Source organism: Hemibagrus wyckioides, linkage group LG03 (assembly GCF_019097595.1).
Source record: "Hemibagrus wyckioides isolate EC202008001 linkage group LG03, SWU_Hwy_1.0, whole genome shotgun sequence".
Taxonomy (NCBI): Eukaryota; Metazoa; Chordata; class Actinopteri; order Siluriformes; family Bagridae; genus Hemibagrus; species Hemibagrus wyckioides.
Window position 1 is genome coordinate 18,657,127 of NC_080712.1, and position 22,843 is coordinate 18,679,969.

Consider the following 22,843-nt stretch of genomic DNA (forward strand, 5'->3'; position numbering starts at 1 on the left):
TACCTACTAATGTGGAGGAGTGTTTTCTTTACTCTACCAGTCACCACATTGCATGCACAGGAGTTCAACAATGGCAAATTATTTGTAGTGACTAAATAATAATTTTTTTGCACCAATTAATTGTAATTGGATAATTTCCTACAACACACTTGTGTGCCTCAGCACAGTGGTTGAAAATCACTGGCCTAGCATGATGGTAATATTGAGAAGCCTTGAAAGCAAATAGCTAGATATTTGGCTTTCTAGTGAGTAGTCTCATAGTTGCACATTGATTCAATTATCATGATCATAAATGCTTTATGTTCCCCTACTGTCTATGGAGGTTTCCTCCCAGCTCACAAAGCATTCCCAGCAGGTGGATCGGCAACTCTAACTGCCTATAGATGTAAATGAGTTTTGAATGTATGTGTGTGTGTGATGTCTCATCTAAAGTGTATTGCCACAGCATGTTCAGGGATCCTGGGTTAGGCTCTAGATCTGCCGCAGTCCTGACCAAGATAAAGCTGAATGATTGAATGAATGAATGAAGGAATGAGTCATTTTCTCTGAGAATAGAAAAATCATGTATCAGGATATCCTTTTGGAGCAGATACCTAATGATTGAAGGAGGTGAAACTCAATCACATACTCAAACACCCAGTTCAATTCAATATTTATCCATATCCATATTATAACTATTTAAATGCTGTTTTTTGCACATTTACTCAGTTGCTGCTGTTGCTGTTTTTGCACACATATCAAACTGCCATCAACTGCTGCTATAGAGAAGTGTATATGTTTACAAGAACCCTCTCTGTTTACAGTTCTCCTATTTTGCACATTGCACTATAGCATGTATACCGAATGCTAAAGAATGTATACTGGTACACTATTTTGTGTATTTTCTGAACTGTTTTAATTTGTGTTGTCTGTTACTTACTAACTTACTTTCAGTCCTTAGCTCTGTGTTGTATTATGTAGCACCAGGCTCCTGGAGAAAAGTTGTTTCATTTCACTGTGTACTGCATCAGCTATATGTGGTTGAAATGACAATAAAAGGTTCTTGACTTGACTTGACTTGGTGCAATTACACATAGATGAATGCACTCAGATTCCACTTTATCATCTGTACAGCTGCACATTCATGCAGTTATCTAATCAGCCAATCATGTGGCAGCAGAACAATGCAGAACCTGCACGGAACCTGATGCAGTCTTTGGCTGTTGTAGCCGATGCATATTAAGATTCAATGTTTTATGCATGCTAAAATGCTTTTCTGCTAACTATGGTAGTAAAGAGTGAATATGAGTTACTATATCCTTCATGGTAGCTCAAACCAAACTGGCCATTTTACTCTGATCTCTCTTATCAGCAAGGCGTTTCCAACCACAGAACTGCTGTTCACTCAATGTTTATTGTTTTAAGGTCCATTCTGTGTAAACTCTAGAGACTCTGTTTTGTGTGAATGTCAGCACGTTCTGAAGTACTCAAACCAGCCCATATAGTATGAACATCTATGCCACAGTTAAATTGACAATTTTTTCCACATTCTGGTAGTTGACCTAATTGAACTATTATCTGTATCTGCATGATTAAAAATTTTTTTTTGCTTGTATTGTGCTGCTGCCACATTATTGGCTGATTAGATAACTACATGAAGTTTGTAGTTGCATGGGTGTTGCTAATAAAGTGGACAGTGAGTGTATATTTAGCATATAAAAGGGACAGAAGTTCATTTTAAATTTTCTCACAGTCCTTTGAGAGACCACACACACATATATAATAACTACAGGAGCTTCAGTGGAAATTTTGAGGTTTATCCCAGGCCAAACCTACCTCACATCTTCCACTTTGTTATCTTTTTTTTTTAAACAATAAACCAGAGCCACAAACCACTGGCCCCAAGCCATAATAGCAGTCTGGTGGTCATGCTCACATGTACATAGAGACGTTGGTGGCTCTATCCATTTCCCCAGTTAGAGGCCAATGGAGTCCATTTCTCAAGTTAGAAGTCTGACTTTGAGCATTATTTTTCCCACAGTTACATTTCTCTCTCTAACTCTCTCTCTCTCTCACACACACACACACACACACACACACACTTGAGCTGCCGGTATTCCTTTTAAAACATTCCAGTGGCCTACCAAAGCATCCTTTTATATATCACTGATGACAGAGAAGCATCTTCTCCAAATGAACATGAACATCTGTGATTAGAACTGAGCAGAAATCTCTCAGGCCAAAATAGCTGTGCCTGTAGAAACAGACTAAACATTAATGCAAGGATGTCTATATTCTGACATTTAAAAAAAAAAAAAATGCTTACAGATGAGCAACTACTCCCCCTGGTGACTACCAGGGCAACACAAGTGACCGCAGCCAAAAAAATCCTGTCTCTAGTACTTCCGTTCTGAAATAAACAATGCAAATGAAGTTTTAGGAAAAAATCAAGAATAGAGAATGCATTGCTGGTAACTCTGGTGACTTTTGCCATGTGACTGAACCAAAACAGAATATATATATATATATATATATATATATATATATATATATATATTTATATATATGTAGAATGTAACTTTAAAAATATAATGGTTTTTAGAAATTATATATATGTATATAAATATATATATATATAAATGTAATTTTATTGTATACATTTATATTTATATTTATACATATAAGCATATGAGGAGGTGATGGTCAACATTAACAGCATTGATTGATGTTGATATTGATTGTACAATAGTCACCTTTGTACTGGGAAAATATAATGGTTACATTCTATTACCAATAAAAAAATTTTTTGGTATACAAATAACCATTATATTTTCCCAGTACAAAGGTGACTGTTGTACAATCAATATCAACATCAATCACTGCTGTTAATGTTGACCATCACCTCCTATGCTTATATGTAAAAAAAAAAACAAAAAAAAACAAACAATAAAATTACATTTATATACATACAGTATACACATACACACACACACACACATTATATATATATATATATATATATATATATATATATATATATATATATATATATATATGTGTGTGTGTGTAAGGATATTTGCTTTTGGGTGAAATTTATGGAAAATGTAAAAAGTTCATGCTACAGTGATATATCATTAAAGTAGGGCATTTAAGTAGAAGCATGCAATGGTGATTTCCTCATCTCAAACAATTTATTGAAACAACAGTGGTGGGTATACCACAACAAAAAAAATGTCAATGTCTCAATAATTTGTCATGTGCCCTTGACCATCAATTACAGCTTGACAACGACGTCTCATGCTGTTCACGAGTCGACTTATTGTCTGCTGAGGCATGGCATTCCACCTGAGGGCGGCCCTCAGGTCATTGAGGTTCTGGGGTGCAGGGTTACGAGCCTCTACACGGTGACTCAGCTGATCCCATAGGTTTTCTATGGGATTCAGGTCTGGAGAAAGTGCAGGCCACTCCATTTGAGGTACCCCAGCCTTCAGCAGCCGTTCCCTAATGATGTGACCTCGATGAGCTGGAGCATTGTCGTCCATGAAGATGACATTAGGCCTGTGTTTTTCATGCAGGGGCACAATGACTAGATTAATGATGTTATTCAGGTAGTATTGGCTTGTCACTGTACCATTCACAAGATGTAGGGCAGTTCTGTATTGAGTAGACACACCTGCCCAAACTGTAACACCACCACCACCAAAGGCTCATCTGTTGTCAACAGTGGCTGATGCATAGCGCTCTCCTTGACATCTCCAACATTGTTGGTGGCCATCATTTCTGCTCAACGTGAATCGATTTTCATCAGAGAACAGCACTGAGGCCCACTGGTCCCTCGTCCACGGTAAATGCTCCCTGGCCTGGTGGTGTGGTCAGGTACCCTTGCAGGTCGTCTAGCACGCAGACCATGCTGATGTAAACGGTTTTGAATGGTCTGACGTGACACTTGGGTGCCTCTCACCTCCCTTAACTGTGCCTGGAGTTGAGTGGCATTCATCATCCGGTTCCACAGGGCACTGTTCACAATGAAGCGGTCATCAACGTGGGATGTGGCCAAAGGACGTTCACTTCTATACCTTTCTGTGACTCTTCCAGTCTCTCTGTATCTCTGTCGCAACCTGCTGATGATACTCTGTGACACTCTAAGCTCAGTGGCCACTTCCCTCTGAGAACATCCTGTTTGAAGCCTCGCAATAGCGAGGTACTGTTGATCAATTGTTAGGTGTCGTCTTGGACTCATGATGACAAAATGTGAACAACATGATGAAGAGGACTGTTTAAATACCAATTCTAATTGAACCAGAAAATTTATTGGTCGATTCATGGATAAAACACCAGTTGTGAATTTTGCTGTTAAGCACCTTGTTAGAGAACAGCAGGTTATGCAAAATGTAGAAGGTCAAATTAAGTTCACCTGTAAAGGTTATAGTGCATTTTAGGTGCATCCTGAAATTTCACCCGAAAGCCGAATATCCTTAACTTTTTGTGAGTAGTGTATGTATGTATACATATACATACATACACACATACACAATATATATACACATATATATACATATACACACACACACACATACATACATAATATATATATATATATACACATATACACATACATATTTTACACACACAAATACATATATAATGAGATGTAGGACATCATCTTTCTTTTTTAAATTTATTTGTTTAGATGCTTCATGGAAACCAACCAGAAAATGTTAGTCAGTATTTTATTTTTATTTTTTACACAAGGATCTCTTTGGCAGTACAGTGCAGGGAAAAATAACACTTAATGAGACGATTGTCTATTGAGATGTAGTTGTATGTTAAAGTTACAATATGGCGATTAAGACAGAGAGGAAACGCACTTAAAGCCACAAAAAATTCAGGATTTTGACACAGAATGTTAATATACAGTATATTGGCTTTTGCTGCTACATGGAGAGTGCCAGAAACATGGAGGCAAATTAAGGGGAACAAAAACAAACAGCAGGGCTTTTATTCAGAATTGTTTGTTTCGATGAATAATGGAAACAAGATGCATGTTTACAGACGTCAGGAAAAAAAAAAAAGCAAAACAATAAAATGCAGAGATTTTTGTTGTTGTGCGCTCACTATTATACACTCTTAATATGATGAGCCCAAAGTTATTAAACCAGTATACATCACACTAGTGTGAAGAATAATATCCATACTGATGTCACTCCAGGAAGATAGAACCTAAATTAATGCAACAAAATTGATGTTTCTCAAACTAGCTACTGCATTCAATTAAAGACTGACCACAGGGTTCAATTTGGAAAAATATTACTGTGCAGTCATGAGTTGTGCACTAGACTAGCAAAAAGGTAAAGACATGGACATGACCATGTGATGTGGCAGTATAGTTTCTGTACACACCTGACAGAGTGATGTTGAGCAAAGCCTGCTATATCAGAGAAAACACCAAACACTTTGACGTGTCAGCTTTTTAGGACTAAAGTACTGCACAACTGGTAGTGTTTTTTGTTTTGTTTTTTTTTGTCAAACAGTAAATCAGGCACTCAATACAATTAAAAAAAAAATCTTCCAAACAAACAAAAAAAAAAAAAAAAATCTCTGATTTCAGACGTTTTTCCACATGCTAGAAATGATGCTCTGCTGCTTCCTGACAAATCTTTTGGTAATTCGAGTCTAATCTAGTACCAATTTCCTTTTAACTAATCAGCTGCTACAATTATCTTATGCTAAAGAAGAAAGTCCACAGTGGCCTGGTCCAGTATACATGGGTAAGAACAACTTCCTGGGTTTCAAAAAAAATCAAGGAAAATCAGAGGAACAACAAGAAAAACATTCACAACACTGAATAATTTTGGATAACTTCCTAAACACAATACGTAAACAATATTTAAGGAGACTTTTGTTAAGTGGGATGGAATTGCAGTCATACAATTCATATTAACTGGAAAGAACAGACAACAAAAATGCTTTAAAAAAACAAAAAAAAAAACTTGTAGTCAATACCTTTTTGGAAAAAATAGAATCTTAATGCACATTTCAATATAAAACTAATTCTTTATATTAAAACATGCACCATCTCCCAAACGACCAATACTAGAAAATTTTACATAGTGTGTGCTTAAGTATAAAGTGCAACAATATAGAAAGGGGAAAAACAATTATTTTGGATAAAATCAGCATTTAAATGCCGGTTTTAACCCATTTTGATGACTTTTTTATTTTTTTTAAGCAACACATCAATGACCCTTTCAGAAAAGGAATAAAAATTTTGTTTACTCCAACTAAACATTATGCCTCCACAATGTTAGTCATAAACCAAAGTAAGCCTGGTCACAAATACACTGAACCGAAATGCTCACAAATTTAAACTTAACCTTTCATAAAAATGGCACATGATAAACAAATATAAAATGATGTTTCTGATTCTAATGTTTTTTTTCCAACTCATGTACTCCATAGAAAACAAGGTCTTATTCTTTGGTAAAATCCTCACACTTTTTAGCAGACTTCAACACTAGGCTTTACCCGAGCCCTTTCTTGGTGTGAGATTTCTTGATAAGGCATAAAAGAACATGGAGCTGTGAGAAAGGCTTCACGTCACCTCGTCTATATAAAAGGCCATTTGTTTGGGATGAACTCAAAAGTGAGAAGTGATCAGAGGCTGTGGTTTGGCTCAGTGGTGTTGGCACAGAAGAAAGAGGAGCAGAGATGATAGGAGACACCAGGTCCGGGCTCGAACTCTGGCCTCAACCAAATGCTCAAACCTTTTCCTAAAGGTACTGCTCTCTGTTCTGAGTCACATTCTGTTCATTCTTGAAGAATCTGTAAGTGATAACATCACCAACTTCAAGGCACCAAAGTCATTGCTGATCTGAGCCAAGAGCATCGCAGTTAGACAATACAGGCCCAAATCCCATTCCAATGACTAAATGTCTCTGAACTCACACAGTCCATGTAATCTCTTTCCATTTCCACTAGCTCTGAGTGAGAAAAATAGAAAATAATTTAGAAACAGAGGTGAAAGTGAAGAGAGGAGGATGAGTGCACTAAATTCAGGGCTGCCAGGGCTTTCTGTCTTTGCCCCGCTGTTCAGGAATGTGTTTATAGTGGCACTTGTCCCCAAAATAACAGCCAGTGGTCCTCCAGAAATAGCACTCGTCTCCATTGACAGGACCCCTGCGCTTTGCTCTGAAGGACACACACACACAAAATGAACATACACAATGTAATCTAAACAAAATGATGCAGCTCTTTAGACAAATCTCAGATACATTAATGTAAAGCTCATTACCCTGCAGTCCCTGTGGCCTGTGGTGCAGCAGAAACAGGGAATGGTTTCAGAATGCGTCTGTCTGGATACCGGACCACTAACCTTGTGTTTTCTATCAGATGGCCCTGTTAAGTATAAAATGAAACTTCAAACTAAGCAAAAATTCCATTTAAACAACATATTTTTATTACTCATGTCCTGTAAAATCACTTTCAGAAGTCAGGCTGAGAGGCTGCACTGTTCGACACTGTGGTTAATGGAAATAATCCATCAGTAAATCTGTGCACTATTGTCAGGGAAATTGTGAATTCAATCCCGATGATGCCACAGCCTTCCGTGTCCAGGAGCCAAGAGAGCAAGCCTGGCCAAGCTGTCTGGGTAAGAGGGATGTTATTACTCTCTCCCCCATCAATCACAGTGACACTAGTCAATCGTGGCCGTCTTTGAGCTCACATATGCGGAAAAGGGCAGACAATGCTTTCCTTCAAGCATGTTATGTGGCTCTGGGATACAGCATGAGCAGCAGTTTGAAAAGATACGGTTTCACATGTCTCAGAGGAGGCATGAGTTAGCCTTCAACCTCCCTGGTGTGTAGGGTGAATAGGGAGAGCTGACAAGTGGATGAATATTTGCAGCTGACCAACTAAGGGAGACATAAGGGAGGATAAAACTGTTCAGACAATATTAAAAATGTTTACAGTGCATTCTCTGAGGTAATCTTATGTTATTATTAATATTCCAATATTTTCAAAATTTAGTAAAGACAACTCACATTGAGCTTTTCCATGGCCCGTGCAGCCATGCTGGCATTCTTGAAGTTCACAAAGGCACAGAAACGCTCGTGCAGCACTCGGATGCTCTCAATTTCTCCGTGGCTGGAAAAACAAGCAGGAGTGAGTCAATGCAACAGGATGACGGAAAATAAACAAGTGTAATACAGCAAAGCTTTAGTCTCGGGGCTCCAGTCTTACTTTTTGAAAAGGTCCCACAGGTGCTTCTCCGTCAGTTCTGTGGTTACGTTACCCACCCAGAGAGAAGGGCACGGACTTCTGAGATGGAGACAGAGACAGAGAGATAATGAGCAAACCCATGAGACACATGCAATATGCATGCAATAAAGCAAAGTACATGAAACATTGCAGTCGGCTGATTTCACTTACCCTGGCTGAAGAAGTGTAGAGTCGCTGTTTGCTGCTGTGAAAAGAATTTTATCTGATGATTAATAACATTTTACCCTATTCCACCTATCCATTTTCCTCATTGTAATTCCATTTCTATGAGTTTACAGCAATATTGCCCCCAAGTGGCTGAGAGAGCAACTGCACTATTCACATCGTTCAATAATTCAGAGCGTCTCATTTAATAGTATACCTCTGGCTGCCAGAACAGCTTGTATTGTGCTGTACTTCTCAAGCAGAAGCACGCTTTGCTCCTCTTCATATCCGAGATCCTTTTGAACACAAAGAAAACGACTTTTTTTTTTTATTATCCTTCACAGTTGTTTGCACTCAGTCACATCATCTGTGGACACCATATTTGTTGTTACTCTTGTCAGCAAAATAAGCAACAATGTGCTGAGTATTAATGTTTCACTAACTACATGAATGTAAACGACAGATTCTGCTCCTTCACGAACCATTAACTGCAGCACTTTGCAGTAGAAAAGGTCATTGGCTGCCTCCTCACAGTCCTTATCCAGCTTCAGGACCTGCTCCATCGCTTTCTCAGCCTCACTGTACCTCTAACAGAGGAGTACACAGTGTAAACATGATGATAACTATGAACAGCAAATCATCATTATTTTGATCATGAGGATAATAACTGTCTTTACCTTAAGGCCCATGAGAGCACTTCCCTTGCGGTAATAACCTTTAGGCCACTCGGGGGCCATCTGAATCGATTTTTCAGCATCAGCAAGTGCTGGAGAGTACTGATCCAGACAGTAATAACAGTATGAGCGATTCCCAAAAAACCTTCCATGACACAAATAAAGGGTGAAATTTAATATCAGAGAAGTTAAATGGTGTGTATTTACTGTCTATGTAGAATTATGGTACCTGTAGTCCTTCGGGTCACATTTGATAGCTTCTGTAAACATATTAACAGCCTCACTGTACTGCCCCTCATTTACCAGTCTGATTCCCTTTTCTGTAATAGAGGGATAGATAGAACCTCAAAGTCTTATATCATTATAAACAAACAAAGGGCACCAAAAATAGGGTATGTGGACATCCAAGCGTGTTTGTCAATAATCTATACATACAATTATGCATAAAAAATTGGGATATAAACTTAGATATAAGTCTTTAAGATATACATCTTGACTTAAGATATAGAAGTGGAGAGTTTCCCCTTCTCTTGAACATGACATGTACAGGTACAGACGGAGAGGAGAGGAGGAATGACAGACACTATAGATACTATAAACTATAAGCAATCTCTCACTGTTTTCATCATATCATCCATGTGAATTACGCAGGGTGTAAAGCATCAATTTCTAGGCATTTCTTGCACTGATTTAGTATAATATCTGTCAATCACCATGTAATATCAGTTCTAATCATAATAATCATGATTGTAAATATGCACAACCACCCCAATAACATTAGCTTGAAATTTATTTTGTCGACAATTTTCCAAGCATAAAAAACCCTTCAAGACAAATACATTCACCCCCCACTTTATTAGGGAGATCTGTACACCTCCACAATCAAGCAGTTATTTAAACAGGCAATTATAGCAGCAGCACAATGTATAAAATCATGCAGGTCACAAGCTTTAGTAGGTGCTCACATAAAGCATCAGGACAGGGAAAGAGTGTGATCTCTGTTAGGGCTAAATAAATAAAAAATAATCCAAAAAAATACTGGTCTTTTCCAGTCTTCAGCTGTGTAACCTGATGTGGCCTGCTGTTGTATCCCAAGGTTGTGATGTGAATTCTGAGATGCTTTTTTGCTCACCATGTTTGTCAGTCAGACCAGTCTGATCATTCTCCCAAGACTGCTGTGTGTAAAAGCTATAGGGGATCAGCATTTTATGAAATAACCAGGTATCAACAGCCATAAGACAGAGTGACTGATCACATCTTTTCCCCAGTCTCAGTTCTGATGTGAACAATAACTAAAGCTCTTGCAACTGCTGATTAGATATATAGATACACGCATGTGCACGTGTTCCTAATAAAGTGGACAGTGAGTGTATTGGTGTAATAAAATGATCTCATTTTATGAATGACTTGATGCAGAAGTGAATGCAGGCATCTGATCTGTTGACTGTTTAATACTGTTTAAGTTTTCTAATATTTCACAGTTCTTAGCTAATGTTCTACATAGTTTTTTATACAGAAATGCAAGCTTATAAATAACAGTTGGTTAAGGTAGGCTATGTTTATCATGATGTAACTAATCTAGCTTAAGGCACTTCACATCAATAATAAATAAATATGTAAAGCTTACTTTGTTTTTATGTAGTGTTATTTAGGTAGTGCTGTGGTGTGATAAGAGTGCCCACATATAAAAGTAGCTAGCAACAGTGGCTATTGCAGCTGCACTTACTGTAGGTTTTTATATCCATAAGCACCCATTATTTAATATAAATGTGTATGTGCATACGTGTCTGTGTCTATAACATACCAGTCAGTAAGGCACTTCTTTTAGTCACAGACTCAGATCCACTGACCTGAAAGGAAAATCGGCAGTCTCATTCAGAAATAAAGCAGTGAGAGCTGTGCAAATATGTTTCCAAGAAGTCTTTACACTAGCGTTTTTAATAGCGTGCCACAGCAGGAATGCCAGAGGCTGGGTGCAGAAAGCTGCCAGCACATGCAGCTCTTGCTGGACCATCTGAAATGCTCCATTTTCAGCATACTTTAATCTAATTCTTAGTTAAAGCAACAGGAAACATTAACAATTCTGCAAGCTAAATGTTCTTTGAATGACTTGCATCTTCTATTCACACGTCTATGCTATTCCTATATTTTTGTACAATTGAAATGTAATAATCACAGAAGGGATATTTTGGGGTGTGGTTGACCTTTCCCACAGCTTCACAGCCAATATCTCAAATAATAAGCCAAAATAATCCAGTGTTGTTTTGCATGTTCCAACATAGTACTAAATAATTGTGTGTGTTTAGAGTTCGAACGGAACAAATAATCATAGTCCCCATGTTTCCTTGAGGACTGGACTATATGGAACTTCTCTAAAATGCAATAAATGTCATTCAGACAACTGCAGGTCTTGTTACAATCTGCTGCAGTGACCTTTCAACTACTGTGGAAGTTACAGTCTTGACTGTGTATGCAGTATGGCACAACATGAGCTACAATAAAATGAAGCTGTCTAATATTCTAATGTAGGAATTACAGCTTTCTTGTATGCAGTAATAAGCATACTAACAAAATGTATTTATAAGCACACAAGTATGCATTGTTAGTATGAATAATACACTCACCTCTTTGATTCTGGCCTCGTTTTCCTTGTTCTCTTTGGATTTACGGCCTGCTTTGCTCTTGGCTATGGGCCTGATGTGACTAGCAGCATTGGCAAAAAAGGCACTGCTTACATCCCACTCTGGATCCTAAAGAAACGTAATTAAGAGTGCCAGGTTTAATAACAGCTTGTTGAGCCACTCAAACCAAGTTCCTATTCCTGCTTCCAACTAGTATATGCTTTGGACAGCTTCACAGAGCTTCCCTGATTGCCTACAAAGTGCGACATGCACAGCACCTCCTCACTGGCGCAAGCTGTCGGCTGCTGGTTTCCTTTGTTTCCTGAAGCCAGTGGTGGTGTGGCACTACCCTTGCATGGAGGACATTCATTCTCCTTCACTTTTTCACTCAATTCCATCTGCGGTGCCTCAATCTGCTCCTCATCAACTTCGGAGCCGCTATCATCCAGCTCTGAGTCAACACCTGCATGCTCTTCCTCCTCCTGAGAAAAGAGGAAGGAACACAGTACTGTAATACAATGGAATACAGAAACACAACTGTGCCCTGAAGCCATTTCTGCAAAATGACTGCAAAGGTGGTCAAACTGCTGTGTACCTGTACAGCGTGCTCATCTTTTTTCCCTCGCTCGAGCTTCTTCCGTTCTTTTTGACGCTGGAAAGAAAATGAAAAATATCCTGCTAGTTCTCTTCCTTTAATATTTATAGGGAAACAATCATGTGTCTTTTGATATCAAAATCTCCGACAGAATCTTTTTTTTTAGTACATCTGTGCGGGTAAGAATGTAGCTAACCTTCCGTTTAGCTCTTCGCCTCTCAGCTCTCCTTCTGGCCTTTTCCTCTTCACTGAGACCCTCCTCTCCATTCAAACCGTTCTGAAACAACAAACAAATAACATGTTTACTTTGCTTTTGCGAAAAGAATTAGGCAAACTCAATTAACTTGTCCACCCACAGAACACTGTGCTCATCAAATGAAAATCAGAGTTTCCTGCACCTGAGAGAGTGAGTCTTGATTGTGGTCAGATGTAGCGCCAGTCTCCATCTTCTCCAGCGTCTGGTCACTGGAGCCTGTGTAGGAGTTGCAGAAGACATTTTTAGCATATTTAAACATCCGAAAACAAGTCCAACTCTGGCCAACAATGACAGTTCATTAGAGAGAGCGAGAGCCAAAGCAGAGAAAATACTGCTGTGGGCTTGAACTGAGGGTTGTAAGCAAAATATCATGTGACAACAGAAGGGAAAAAAAATCCACTTTCACAAAAGCAGAACTAGAAACAAGGCTGAAACTACGTCACCATGTTCAAACGGATGTTGTCCGTTTTCACAGCTTTTTTCTGTGATTGTATGGAAACCTTAAACCCACCCTCCCCCCTTTTTTATATGTGCCATTTCTGTGTCGTTAAGATTCTTGAGCACAAAGGTCTAGTGTATAAACAATTAGGAGAATAAACAAAACTTATTAAAGCACAAACTATAGAAAGGCCAAACAAAATAACAGCCCAGGGTGCAATTACTGTTATTATCCTAGACTCCTAAACTCAGTTTCGTGTGTTTCAGGGATTGGCATAAAGACATTTCTGCTCATAGATGTGGTGACAAATACAAGGCTTAGAGCCTAAGCCCTGGCAAGGTTCAGGAGGTTTGGAAACAATCAAGTGGCATCTGATAATAATCCAAGGAGGCTAATAATTTAAGGAGATGACACAATGTGGCAACATGGATTCATCTTGAACTTTGAGGCTACAGGGTGTGTGCTTTGCATTCTATTTGTTTAAAGCTTAACGCTGTCCTGAAAACTCCCTCAGTGACTCAATTGTAAACCAGAGGATGTCCCTTCTATTATTTACCATCACCCTTGTTTTTAGTATACAATAACATTTTGGATTCACACAGAATGAGGAAAGCATTGTTTGCTTCATTAAAAAAATGGCATGTCATATATATAGCCACAGCTTCAGTGATCACACAAATAAATCATCCAAAACATGACATTACACTAGAATTGAGCATTATTGAGCATAATTGTTTTACAAAGAGAATCTAAAAACACTCTCAGAAACGTATCTAAACTAGAATACCAATGATCTTGACAAAACTGGCATCTTAGATGTTGGTCAAACTACACAAATGTATTTCTACAAAAATTAGACTAATCATCTTGTTACAACTGTAACCTAAGGAGAGGGAGAAGTGCAAGACTATAGGCAAAGAGCTTCTCAAATGACAGAGGTGAGTCAAAAAGTAAAAGTCTCTTCCCAATCTAAACATCACCGTCTGTCCAACTCAAATCGGCTCACATCCACACAATGGAAACTTTTCTTTATACCAAGATAAATCTAACAAGAAAATAAGAAGTGGTTGTGAGGTCAGTGGTCAGGAATGCAAACTACAACTAGCAGCTTCTTGAACTTAAACCTGCATTCTCAGAGTTTTTGTACATGAATCAGCAGCATTTTGGAAACATGCCTGACAGTGTGTATGTGACATACAACAATGTAGTTCCAAAAGTCACGTGACTGGTTTAGGTATGGCATACCGATGCTCTTCTTCTGGTATGCAAGTCTGTAAACCACAAAGTGCCTCAGAAAGTTCTCTTCTTACATTCCATGGAATTTCCATACAAAACGATGAGACATTTTACTTTTTTTTTTTTTTTTAAACTCGTAGACAAAATCAGTCTGAAAATGGATTATACTGCAATCCTAATGACAAGGTAGATTTCTGGCATTTGGCAGACGCCCTTATCCAGAGCAACTTACACCGATCAGCCATACCATTATGAGCACTGACAGGTGAAGTGAATAACACTGACTGTCTCCTTATTATGACAGCTGATATTAGGCAACAAGTAAGCATTTTTTCCTCAAAGTTGATGTGTTAGAAGCAGGAAAAATTGGCAAGCGTGAGGATTTGAGCGAGATTGACAAGGGCCAAATTGTGATGGCTAGACGACTGGATCAGAGCATCTCCAAAACTGCAACTCTTGTGGGGTGTTCCTGGTCTGCAGTGGTCAGTATCTATCAAAAGTGGTCCAAGGAAGGAACAGTGGTGAACCGGTGACAGTGTCATGGGCGGCCAAGGCTCATTAATGCATGTGAGGAGCGAAGGCTGGTCCATGTGAGCCGATCCAACAGACGAGTTACAGTTGCTCAAATTTCTGAAGTAGGTAATGCTGGTTCTGATAGAAAGGTGTCAGGGCTGTTTTGGCAGCAAAAGGGTGACCAACACAATATTAGGCAGGTGGTCATAATGTTATGCCTGATCAGTGTACATTTTTATGCTCATTTTATACAAGTGAAGGTTAAGGGCCTTGCTCAGGAGCCAAGCAGAGGTAGCTGGGTAAACCTGGGATTTTAACTCAAAACCTTCTGATAAATAGTCCAAAACCTTAACCAATAAGCTACCACATCCCCTAGTTAACCTGTGAACTATCAATGTTTTAAAGTAGTCACTGGTAAAAACTATTTTAACCATGGGCTTAAAAATGCATTAACTTTCAATACAGTAAGATATGGTGTTGCCTCAATATGGTACATTTGACAGCACACATAAGCATTAGCTGAAGACATGCCATTTTTCAACAAAAACATCAAACATTATACAAGTATAATAACTGAATCTATAACCGTTGTGATTGTGTGATCCACAGAATATAACAGATAAATAAATAAAAAGCTGTGCATAACAATGTGTCAAATTAAACAGTGCCAGCTTTCATTGGCATGACTCACAAGGTGTGTCCGAAACACAGGACGTTTCCCCATTCTGGAATTAGTTAGGCCTGCTGTGAGAGTCACGCATCTCTCTGTAGCACTCAACAGGTCTTGGAACCATTCGCAAATATGAGCATACACATCTTTGCAATAATTTCCTTAGCTCAGACTGAAACAGCTTAGCCCCAAAAATTGAGGGGAAAAAAGAAATTCACTTTTAACGATTTCCTCAGAGAATTCCTGACCGAATTATCTGATTAGACTAATATCCAATTTGTCCTATACAAAACTATCCAACAATTTGATCACATTGTGATCTTTAGTGTGGGAGGAAAGCAAACTTAAGGTTTCAGACAGTTGCATGCAGACAACAAAAGCAATTTTAAGAAGGATTTGTTGTTCTGCTGAAATACTCACTAAATGGTCAAAAGTTTACAGACACCTGACCACCACACCTGTGTGCAGTTCTTTCCCAAAATGATGCTACAGAGTTAGAAGTGCTTAATTGAATAGAATGTCATTGTATGCTGTAGAATTAAATGATCTTTTCACAAGAACTAAGAGCCCCAAACATGGTGCAGCATGACAATTCTCCTGTTTGAGCTCCATGAAGACATTTTTGCCATGGTTGGTGTGGAAGAATTTGACTGGCCTGCACAGAGCCCTGACATCAAGCCCACTGAACATCTTTGGGATGAACTGGAACAGCAATTGTGTGTTAGGCTTCCTCACCCTACATGACCTCACTAATGCGCTTGTGGCTGAATGAGCAAATTCCCACTGCTATACTCCAAATTTTACTGGAAAGCCTTCCCAGAAGAGTGGAGATTCTCTCTATTGTAATAGCAAATGAGGGGTTGAAAAATATGAAATGGGATGCACAAACACTCACCGAGAATGTTATTAGGAACAGTATATTAATACGGGCTTAGGGTAGTTCAACAGCCTCAATTCTTCACAGTACCACAGTGTTCCACAGTGAACACTCCTTTGAGATTCTGGTTCGTGTTGACATGATTGCATCATGCTTTCATGCAAAGATCATCTATATAATTTAGAGCTTGTAACTGGGAAGACCACTTAAGAACATTAACTCACTGTCAAATTCATGAAACCAATAATGCTAGAAAACAGCCATTAGAAAATTGTGGACATGAAGTAACCATGCACATGTTCAGAAACAATACTCAAACAGGACATGGCATTTAAGCGATGATTGATTATTAATGACCAAAGTGTGCCAAGAAAACATTCCCCAAACCATTATACCACCTCCACCAACCTAGACTGTTGACACAAGGCAGGTTGGGTCCAGGGCTCATGCCAAATTCTGGCCCAAGCATCTGTGTGCCTCAACAGAAGCTGTTGTAGCCCATCCATTTCAAAGTTTAACATTCTGAGTTGCTTTCCTGCTCATAACAACAACTCTACTGACTTACTGTAGCAGAGTTACTGCAGCCTTTCTGTCAACTCTATCTTTTCTGGCCATTCTCTGTTGACCTCTTTCAACAAGAAAGCATTTCCATTCCATGCTGCTCACTGGATGTTTTTCTTTATTGCATCATTCTGAAGAAACTCTAGAGGCTGCATGAGAATCTCAGCATATCAACAGTTATAGAAATACTCAAACCAGGCTGTCTGGCACCAACAATCATGCCACAGTCAAAATCATTGAGATCACATTCCACCCCTCTTCTGTTGGTTGCTTTGAACATTAACTGAAGCTGGTGGCCTGAACCTGCATGCTTTTATATCTTGCACTGCTGCCACATAATTGGCTACTTAAATTGCATGGATGAGTGCCTGATGAAATGCTTGGATGCATGTATACAAAAAGCACATATGGGTGTGATGATCATGTGTCCACAAACCTTTGGACACAATTATGGTTTCTTGTATGTTTGGCAGAAAATAGGCATAAAAGAACCCCCTCCCACCTGTTACTGAAAATTCAACCACCACTACATCTGACAGTTTTCCCCAAACCACCCCACCCATGCTGCTTCATCTGGTTGATTGTAGTTTCTTCCCCTTTCACTGTAACAATGTTTTGAAGCCACATAGTGAAATATAGTAGCACTAATATGTTCTCAAATTATCAATGAAAAATGCCTTACTATTACCATTACCTCCCGTTATATTTTATTATGCCTCTATCATGTTTGATAATGTCTGACTCCAGTTTAAATAAAGTGTTGTGAAAGTAAGGAAAACAGGATGAAGAAAGCTAATTTTGTATAATCAATTTGGATAAAAGAAAACGCTGAATCCATAAAATGTAGCAGACATTGCTGAGAAAATATAAACTCAAATCCCTTCATTTTCCAATATCACCTGAAAACTAACTATGGATTTAGTTACAAAGCAGGAAAAACCTTCTCAAATAATTTTGTAGTGTCTAAATTTCCAGTGTACAAACATATCCCCTGGTTAATTTCTGATATCCTTACTGCATCATCAGTCCAGTGTATGACAACAGTTATTCAAAAACAAAGTTATTTCGAAACATCGGTACAACTAACTTATGTAGCAACTCTTCCAACTGTTTATGCAATGGGATGACAACATGCATGTCAATGTTATGAAATATTTGTACCACAGCAAATTTGACAAGTTAGTTTCATTTAACTTAAAACTGGTTAATTTTCAATAACAGCACGGTTCGCACAGTGTCGGCTACAAGGCAAATTAATGCGCTCATTGTAATATGTAATTGTTGCTATGGTAAGTAAATCTGGTATACTAGATGCTTCACTTTAACAGAGTAAACCGGTCCGGTCATTTAACAAGGAAAAATGTATAACTGTTTATACAGTAAAGCCTTCTGAAAGATGTTTATTTAACATTAATGGAAGGACTCTGTTCTCTGTTCAACTGTCTCCAAGTTTCTTACCTGTGATAAGTTGTGGGTTTGTTTGTTTGATTGTTTTTTATGAACTTGAAGAGAGAGAACAATGGCTTTGACCCTGTTAATCAGTTCATCTGCTCGCAATCCTACAAACATTTAAACCACTAAGATATCTCTCTGACAAGAATCTCAGACAGACTGCCACAATGCCTCCACCATCTACTGACTAATGCACACAGTAAGAGACTGGGCAGGAAATGACTGCATAGAGCACTAATGTTTCACACACATTCCACAAAATTAAATTCAGTATAATGTGTCATTACAAAATTTGAATCATTGGCAAATTATAGGCTGTGGTATAAAAAAATAAACCAATTAAGGGCATGCAGTTTTAGAAAATCATCAACTTCAGCCTGGTGAGGAAGTCAGACCTCAACACCCCCAATCTTTGATTATTTGTCTATAACAGCATGCCCAGGCATATTTTATTCCTTACTTGGTACGATGTCTCCCTTACTGGTGCATATAAAGAGCTATACACAACAATCCAGAGAGTGAACCAACAAGGAATGAACAAAATGATTAGAAGAGATTTCAATGTCTTATTTATTGTCATCTGGAGAAACACCAAACCTGACCTCTAGGTGTATGATGGGCCAGTTTCAATTCCAGGTGACCAGACACTGAGCATGAAACACTAAGGGGCAAAGACATGGCAAACAAAAAATTCCATCAATATAAACTCATCACACAAATGCAAAATGCATGTGAAATCAGTCTTTTGAACTTGCTTGGAGGAGGTACATTTCCATCACCAAAAGCACCACGTATATCTGTTCAGTTACTGTATCGTGCTCGTCACAGATTCAACAGTTCAACAGTCAACAGTTGTCTTTGCAACTTTATCTGCTACTTACTATTCACTGATACTTGCTATGTTCTGCCGTAAAACACTTATTTTTAACCACATCTAGAAAAAGAGCAAGGCTATTCAACTCAAAATAACACAGGTCCACATTCTTAAAATTCCTTAACAATATTCATCAAAAGCCATCAAAGATCCAAAACTGAAGTGCAACAACAGATACTGTTTATTGCTTACCCATTAAAAGGTAAGTTGGCTACAAACAAGACTTTCATTCATCACCAATTCTGACAAATAAAATAAACTCTGAAAAGGTTTTTGTACATGCCATGTTGTCACTTCACTAATCAGAAAGGAGAGAGTAACTGAAATGGAAAGTCTTTGAAAATCCTGTCTATAAGCACACAACTTGTCTCTGCTCTGATGAGCTGCCATCAGTTAAATAAATAACCAAAATGCATTTGATTAAATAAACCACAACAGAGCATATGCTACAGTCTATTGAACTCCAGTCATTCTTACACTGAATGCTCTGCTGCAGTATATTTCCAGTTTGGCCTGCAAAAATACTTTGCTGGGCCTGCATCTGGAGCAAACCAACCCCGATATAGAATAACTTTAATGGTCTTTATTATTTCCTTTCTTTATCACACGACTGGATGGCACGCCACAAAATATCACCATTAGACAGTATCAAATACAGATGTACCTGGCTGGTACAATACTGAAAACATACATTTTTGTAGTTATGACAGGCTGAATACTAGACAGAGAAAATAAGCATGTACACTGGCACTCGAATTCCTGAATTCCAAGGGTTTCTGTTCTCACAATGAATTTCTAAGCTATTATGTAAAGGATTGTGGTTGCTAGGCCTTAGTTATTAGCCATGTTGTCTGGCTGATGTCTGTGCCCCTGGTTGGTAATGACACAGCATTTAACCCTTGTCTAAAGCCAGCTTATATTTTTGGAAAATACACAGGTAAAGGAATGTCTGCTTTGTTTATACTCAGACATAATCAAAGTAAGAGATAGGCCTAATGCTAGGGATGGGCAATATGACATATCATATTACAATACTTGGGCACTTCTACAATCAGAAACAAATCATGGATACATGATGAAAAAAAATAAATAAGAGTGTTGCACTTCTAGTGTTGCATTTATATAACCTATTAAAATGATTCCCATTATTACTAGGTCCATTCATTTTTATCAGGAAAACTCCAACAGGAAGTGGGCCATAAATATTTACTCTGACTTGACCACATGTTTTGGGATAAAAGATCAGCTTATTTGTTTAGTAAGCTATGCATGTTATCACACTGCAACATTACATTGCAAGTAAAGTCCACAGAAATAATATTTAAAATTTAAAAAATATATATTTAATTTGCATTACTATGAAGATCTACATTATTCTACTTGCATTTAATGCTGACTTGCCTATAAGTGTTTATATTCCTTTTGTTCAGGATATGATCTCAGAAATTCTCCATGTTCAGGGTCTGAAGAGGAAGAGTATTTTTACAGACAAAAGAATATGAAAAGGACTTGCATTCTTATACATAACAGTGCATAAAAAGGATGTATGAAGGGGCAAAAATAACTTCATTTCTGAGTGGTAGAATAGGAGTTGTGCGACTGAGGTGTGACTGTTATGGTGAGGTAGGTGGAGAAAAAAAAAAAGTTTACTGATACACGTGACTATTTTCTACAACAAAAAATTAGACGGACACACGATTTGCTGCAATGATGCCTTCATAAGGATGGATATTCCTATATATAGTAAGGTACGGAGAGGATGGATGGGTATTCCTATAAATCAGCGGGTGCACAGTGTGGCGACCAGGGACTCTGCAACAATGAACACAATTAAGTTCTTATAATTATAAGCCTATATGACTGCTCAATTGATCTTAATCCAAAGCTCAAAACATCAATAACAAGTTAACATAAATAATGTCAACTTGGACCTAATGTGATCTGTTGGTGGAAAGCACAGAAATAAAAGCTTTGTGGCTCTAAAAAAAAATAGCAAAAACTTATTATGCACATTTAAATAATAAGTCAAATTTGGAAAGTGGACTTTCCAAATACAGTTAACAAGGATTCAGGCAGCCAAAAAGTTTGAGGTCCCATGCTGTAGATAACAGGGTATGAAGAGGATGGCTGTTCCTATAGATAACGCAAGAGGAGTTAATCATACAGCTTCTAACAAAAATCAGTTCTGGCAATTATGTACATGAAATTACGTGATGTGAAATGATTTTTAATTAAAAAACGACACACGGACCAGTTGAACATAGTCAATCAGACACAAAGCTAAACTGTAGCAGATATGCAGCTACCATGCAAATTGTCCTCGGAGTTCATTTGTTTGTAATGAAAGAATTTTAACTTACACTGTTACAGTTTAATCGCAGCCTAATCAGTGAAGATTTAAACACGGCCAAACTGTGTGTGTGGTCAGGTCATCGGGTCAGTGTTACATTAAGGGAATTTCTCGATCTGAGCGTGGCGTGTAACTCAACCTCAACGCAAATATGCCACCATCCAGTGACTAGCGCCTCGCCACCAGCTGCTGCAGGCTTCTCACCATCTAGCATTACTACAACGCAGCACATCCACAACAACCAACCAGGAGTGCGGACAAAGTTGCGGCTTCGCTGTCTGCTGTAAATATGCCAGATGGAGAACCTGATCGGGATTTACAGTTAAATAGAGCAGAAGTAGAGAGTAAAGCAACGAAAAGAAACGAGTCTGCGTGAAAACGACAGCGGGAAAGCGAAGTTAGGCAAAAGTAAAGCGAAAAAGTTCTCAAAGGCGTGAGACTTACCACTCCCCAAACCCAGCAGCCGGCAAATGTTGAACTTCATCAGCGCAACCATCCAGCATTATTTTTCTTAATTTAAACTATATCTGTATGCGTTTGATTGCAGCCGCGATCTTTACAACAAGCTATAGAATATCACGCTAAAACTTCTACAGCGGGTAATGGTCGGTGCTCTGCTTCCTGAGCATCAGCACACTTTGGCCTGTGCACTGTCTCCGCCCATTGCGTCTTAAAGGGATCGCGCTTGAGTGCCCGGCTGTGTGCCTGTGTGCATAAGTGTTTAAAGGAAATGTTCGGCTAAAATTGCTCAGTAATGTTGGGAAACGTTTTCTTTTAGTTTCGTACCTCCAACACGGAACGAAAACGAAACATGTTCATAAAAAATAAAATGTGCACAAATCTAACCTGCCTTTCCTCGAAAATGAGGATTAAAAGCTTAGACAGTTTAGACAAGCAGCCCAAGCCATATTTGCGTCATTCAAATTATTTGCTGAAAGAAATCCAATACCATGGCAGTATGAGTGCTGCTGCTTACTATACAAAAAGTCCTCCAATATTTATCTTTACAATTTTGTCAGGAGTACTATGTGGAATTTTTTTTTTTGGAAGTGTCCAATTGGTGGTCATAAGTCCTGTTAGATATACTGGGGATGGATTTATTTACAGTGCAACGATTAATTAGCTGATAAGCATGCAGTTCACCCTGACACATATTCAGTTGTAATACTGAAATATTTGTGACTTTCTTAGCAAAACTGGTTTGATGTCAGATGTCTTTGAAATGTTTGATGCTGTGTTTTTGTTATTCCTGTGAAAAATAATTGTCTGCCATGCTGACAGGAGCGAAGTTACGGTGGTTTTTACTAGAAGGAATCTCGTGA

General features: G+C 38.4%; 1 protein-coding gene across 2 annotated transcripts; it reads right to left on the reverse strand.

Moving 5' to 3' along the window:
• Window positions 1-4,638: 4,638 nt before the first annotated feature.
• zgc:123010 (uncharacterized protein LOC641500 homolog) lies at window positions 4,639-22,176 on the reverse strand. Of its 2 annotated transcripts, none has more exons than XM_058386080.1 (16): window positions 21,966-22,176; window positions 12,692-12,765; window positions 12,490-12,570; window positions 12,294-12,350; window positions 11,977-12,180; window positions 11,702-11,827; window positions 10,882-10,927; window positions 9,307-9,397; window positions 9,081-9,222; window positions 8,886-8,990; window positions 8,621-8,699; window positions 8,410-8,443; window positions 8,221-8,298; window positions 8,022-8,124; window positions 7,271-7,374; window positions 4,639-7,167 (listed from the first exon to the last, which is right to left on the reverse strand). In XM_058386080.1, the coding sequence occupies exons 1-16, from the start codon at window positions 22,015-22,017 to the stop codon at window positions 7,032-7,034; spliced, it is 1,512 nt and encodes a 503-aa protein (XP_058242063.1). In that variant the 5' UTR covers window positions 22,018-22,176; the 3' UTR covers window positions 4,639-7,031. The 2 variants fall into 2 exon arrangements, 1 of the variants encoding a protein (XP_058242063.1); XR_009204325.1 differs by having other exon boundaries at window positions 7,123-7,167; window positions 7,271-7,892.
• Window positions 22,177-22,843: the final 667 nt, after the last annotated feature.

Excerpts from the sequence above, each read along its gene's own strand:
- zgc:123010 (XM_058386080.1), bottom strand. The coding sequence starts at position 22,017 with ATGGTTGCGCTGATGAAGTTCAACATTTGCCGGCTGCTGGGTTTGGGG. Across the intron at positions 11,828-11,976 it reads CAGCTTGCGCCAGTGAGGAG|GATCCAGAGTGGGATGTAAG; the intron begins GTGCTGTGCATG and ends ACGTTTCTTTAG. Across the intron at positions 10,928-11,701 it reads ACGAGGCCAGAATCAAAGAG|GTCAGTGGATCTGAGTCTGT; the intron begins GTGAGTGTATTA and ends TTTTCCTTTCAG.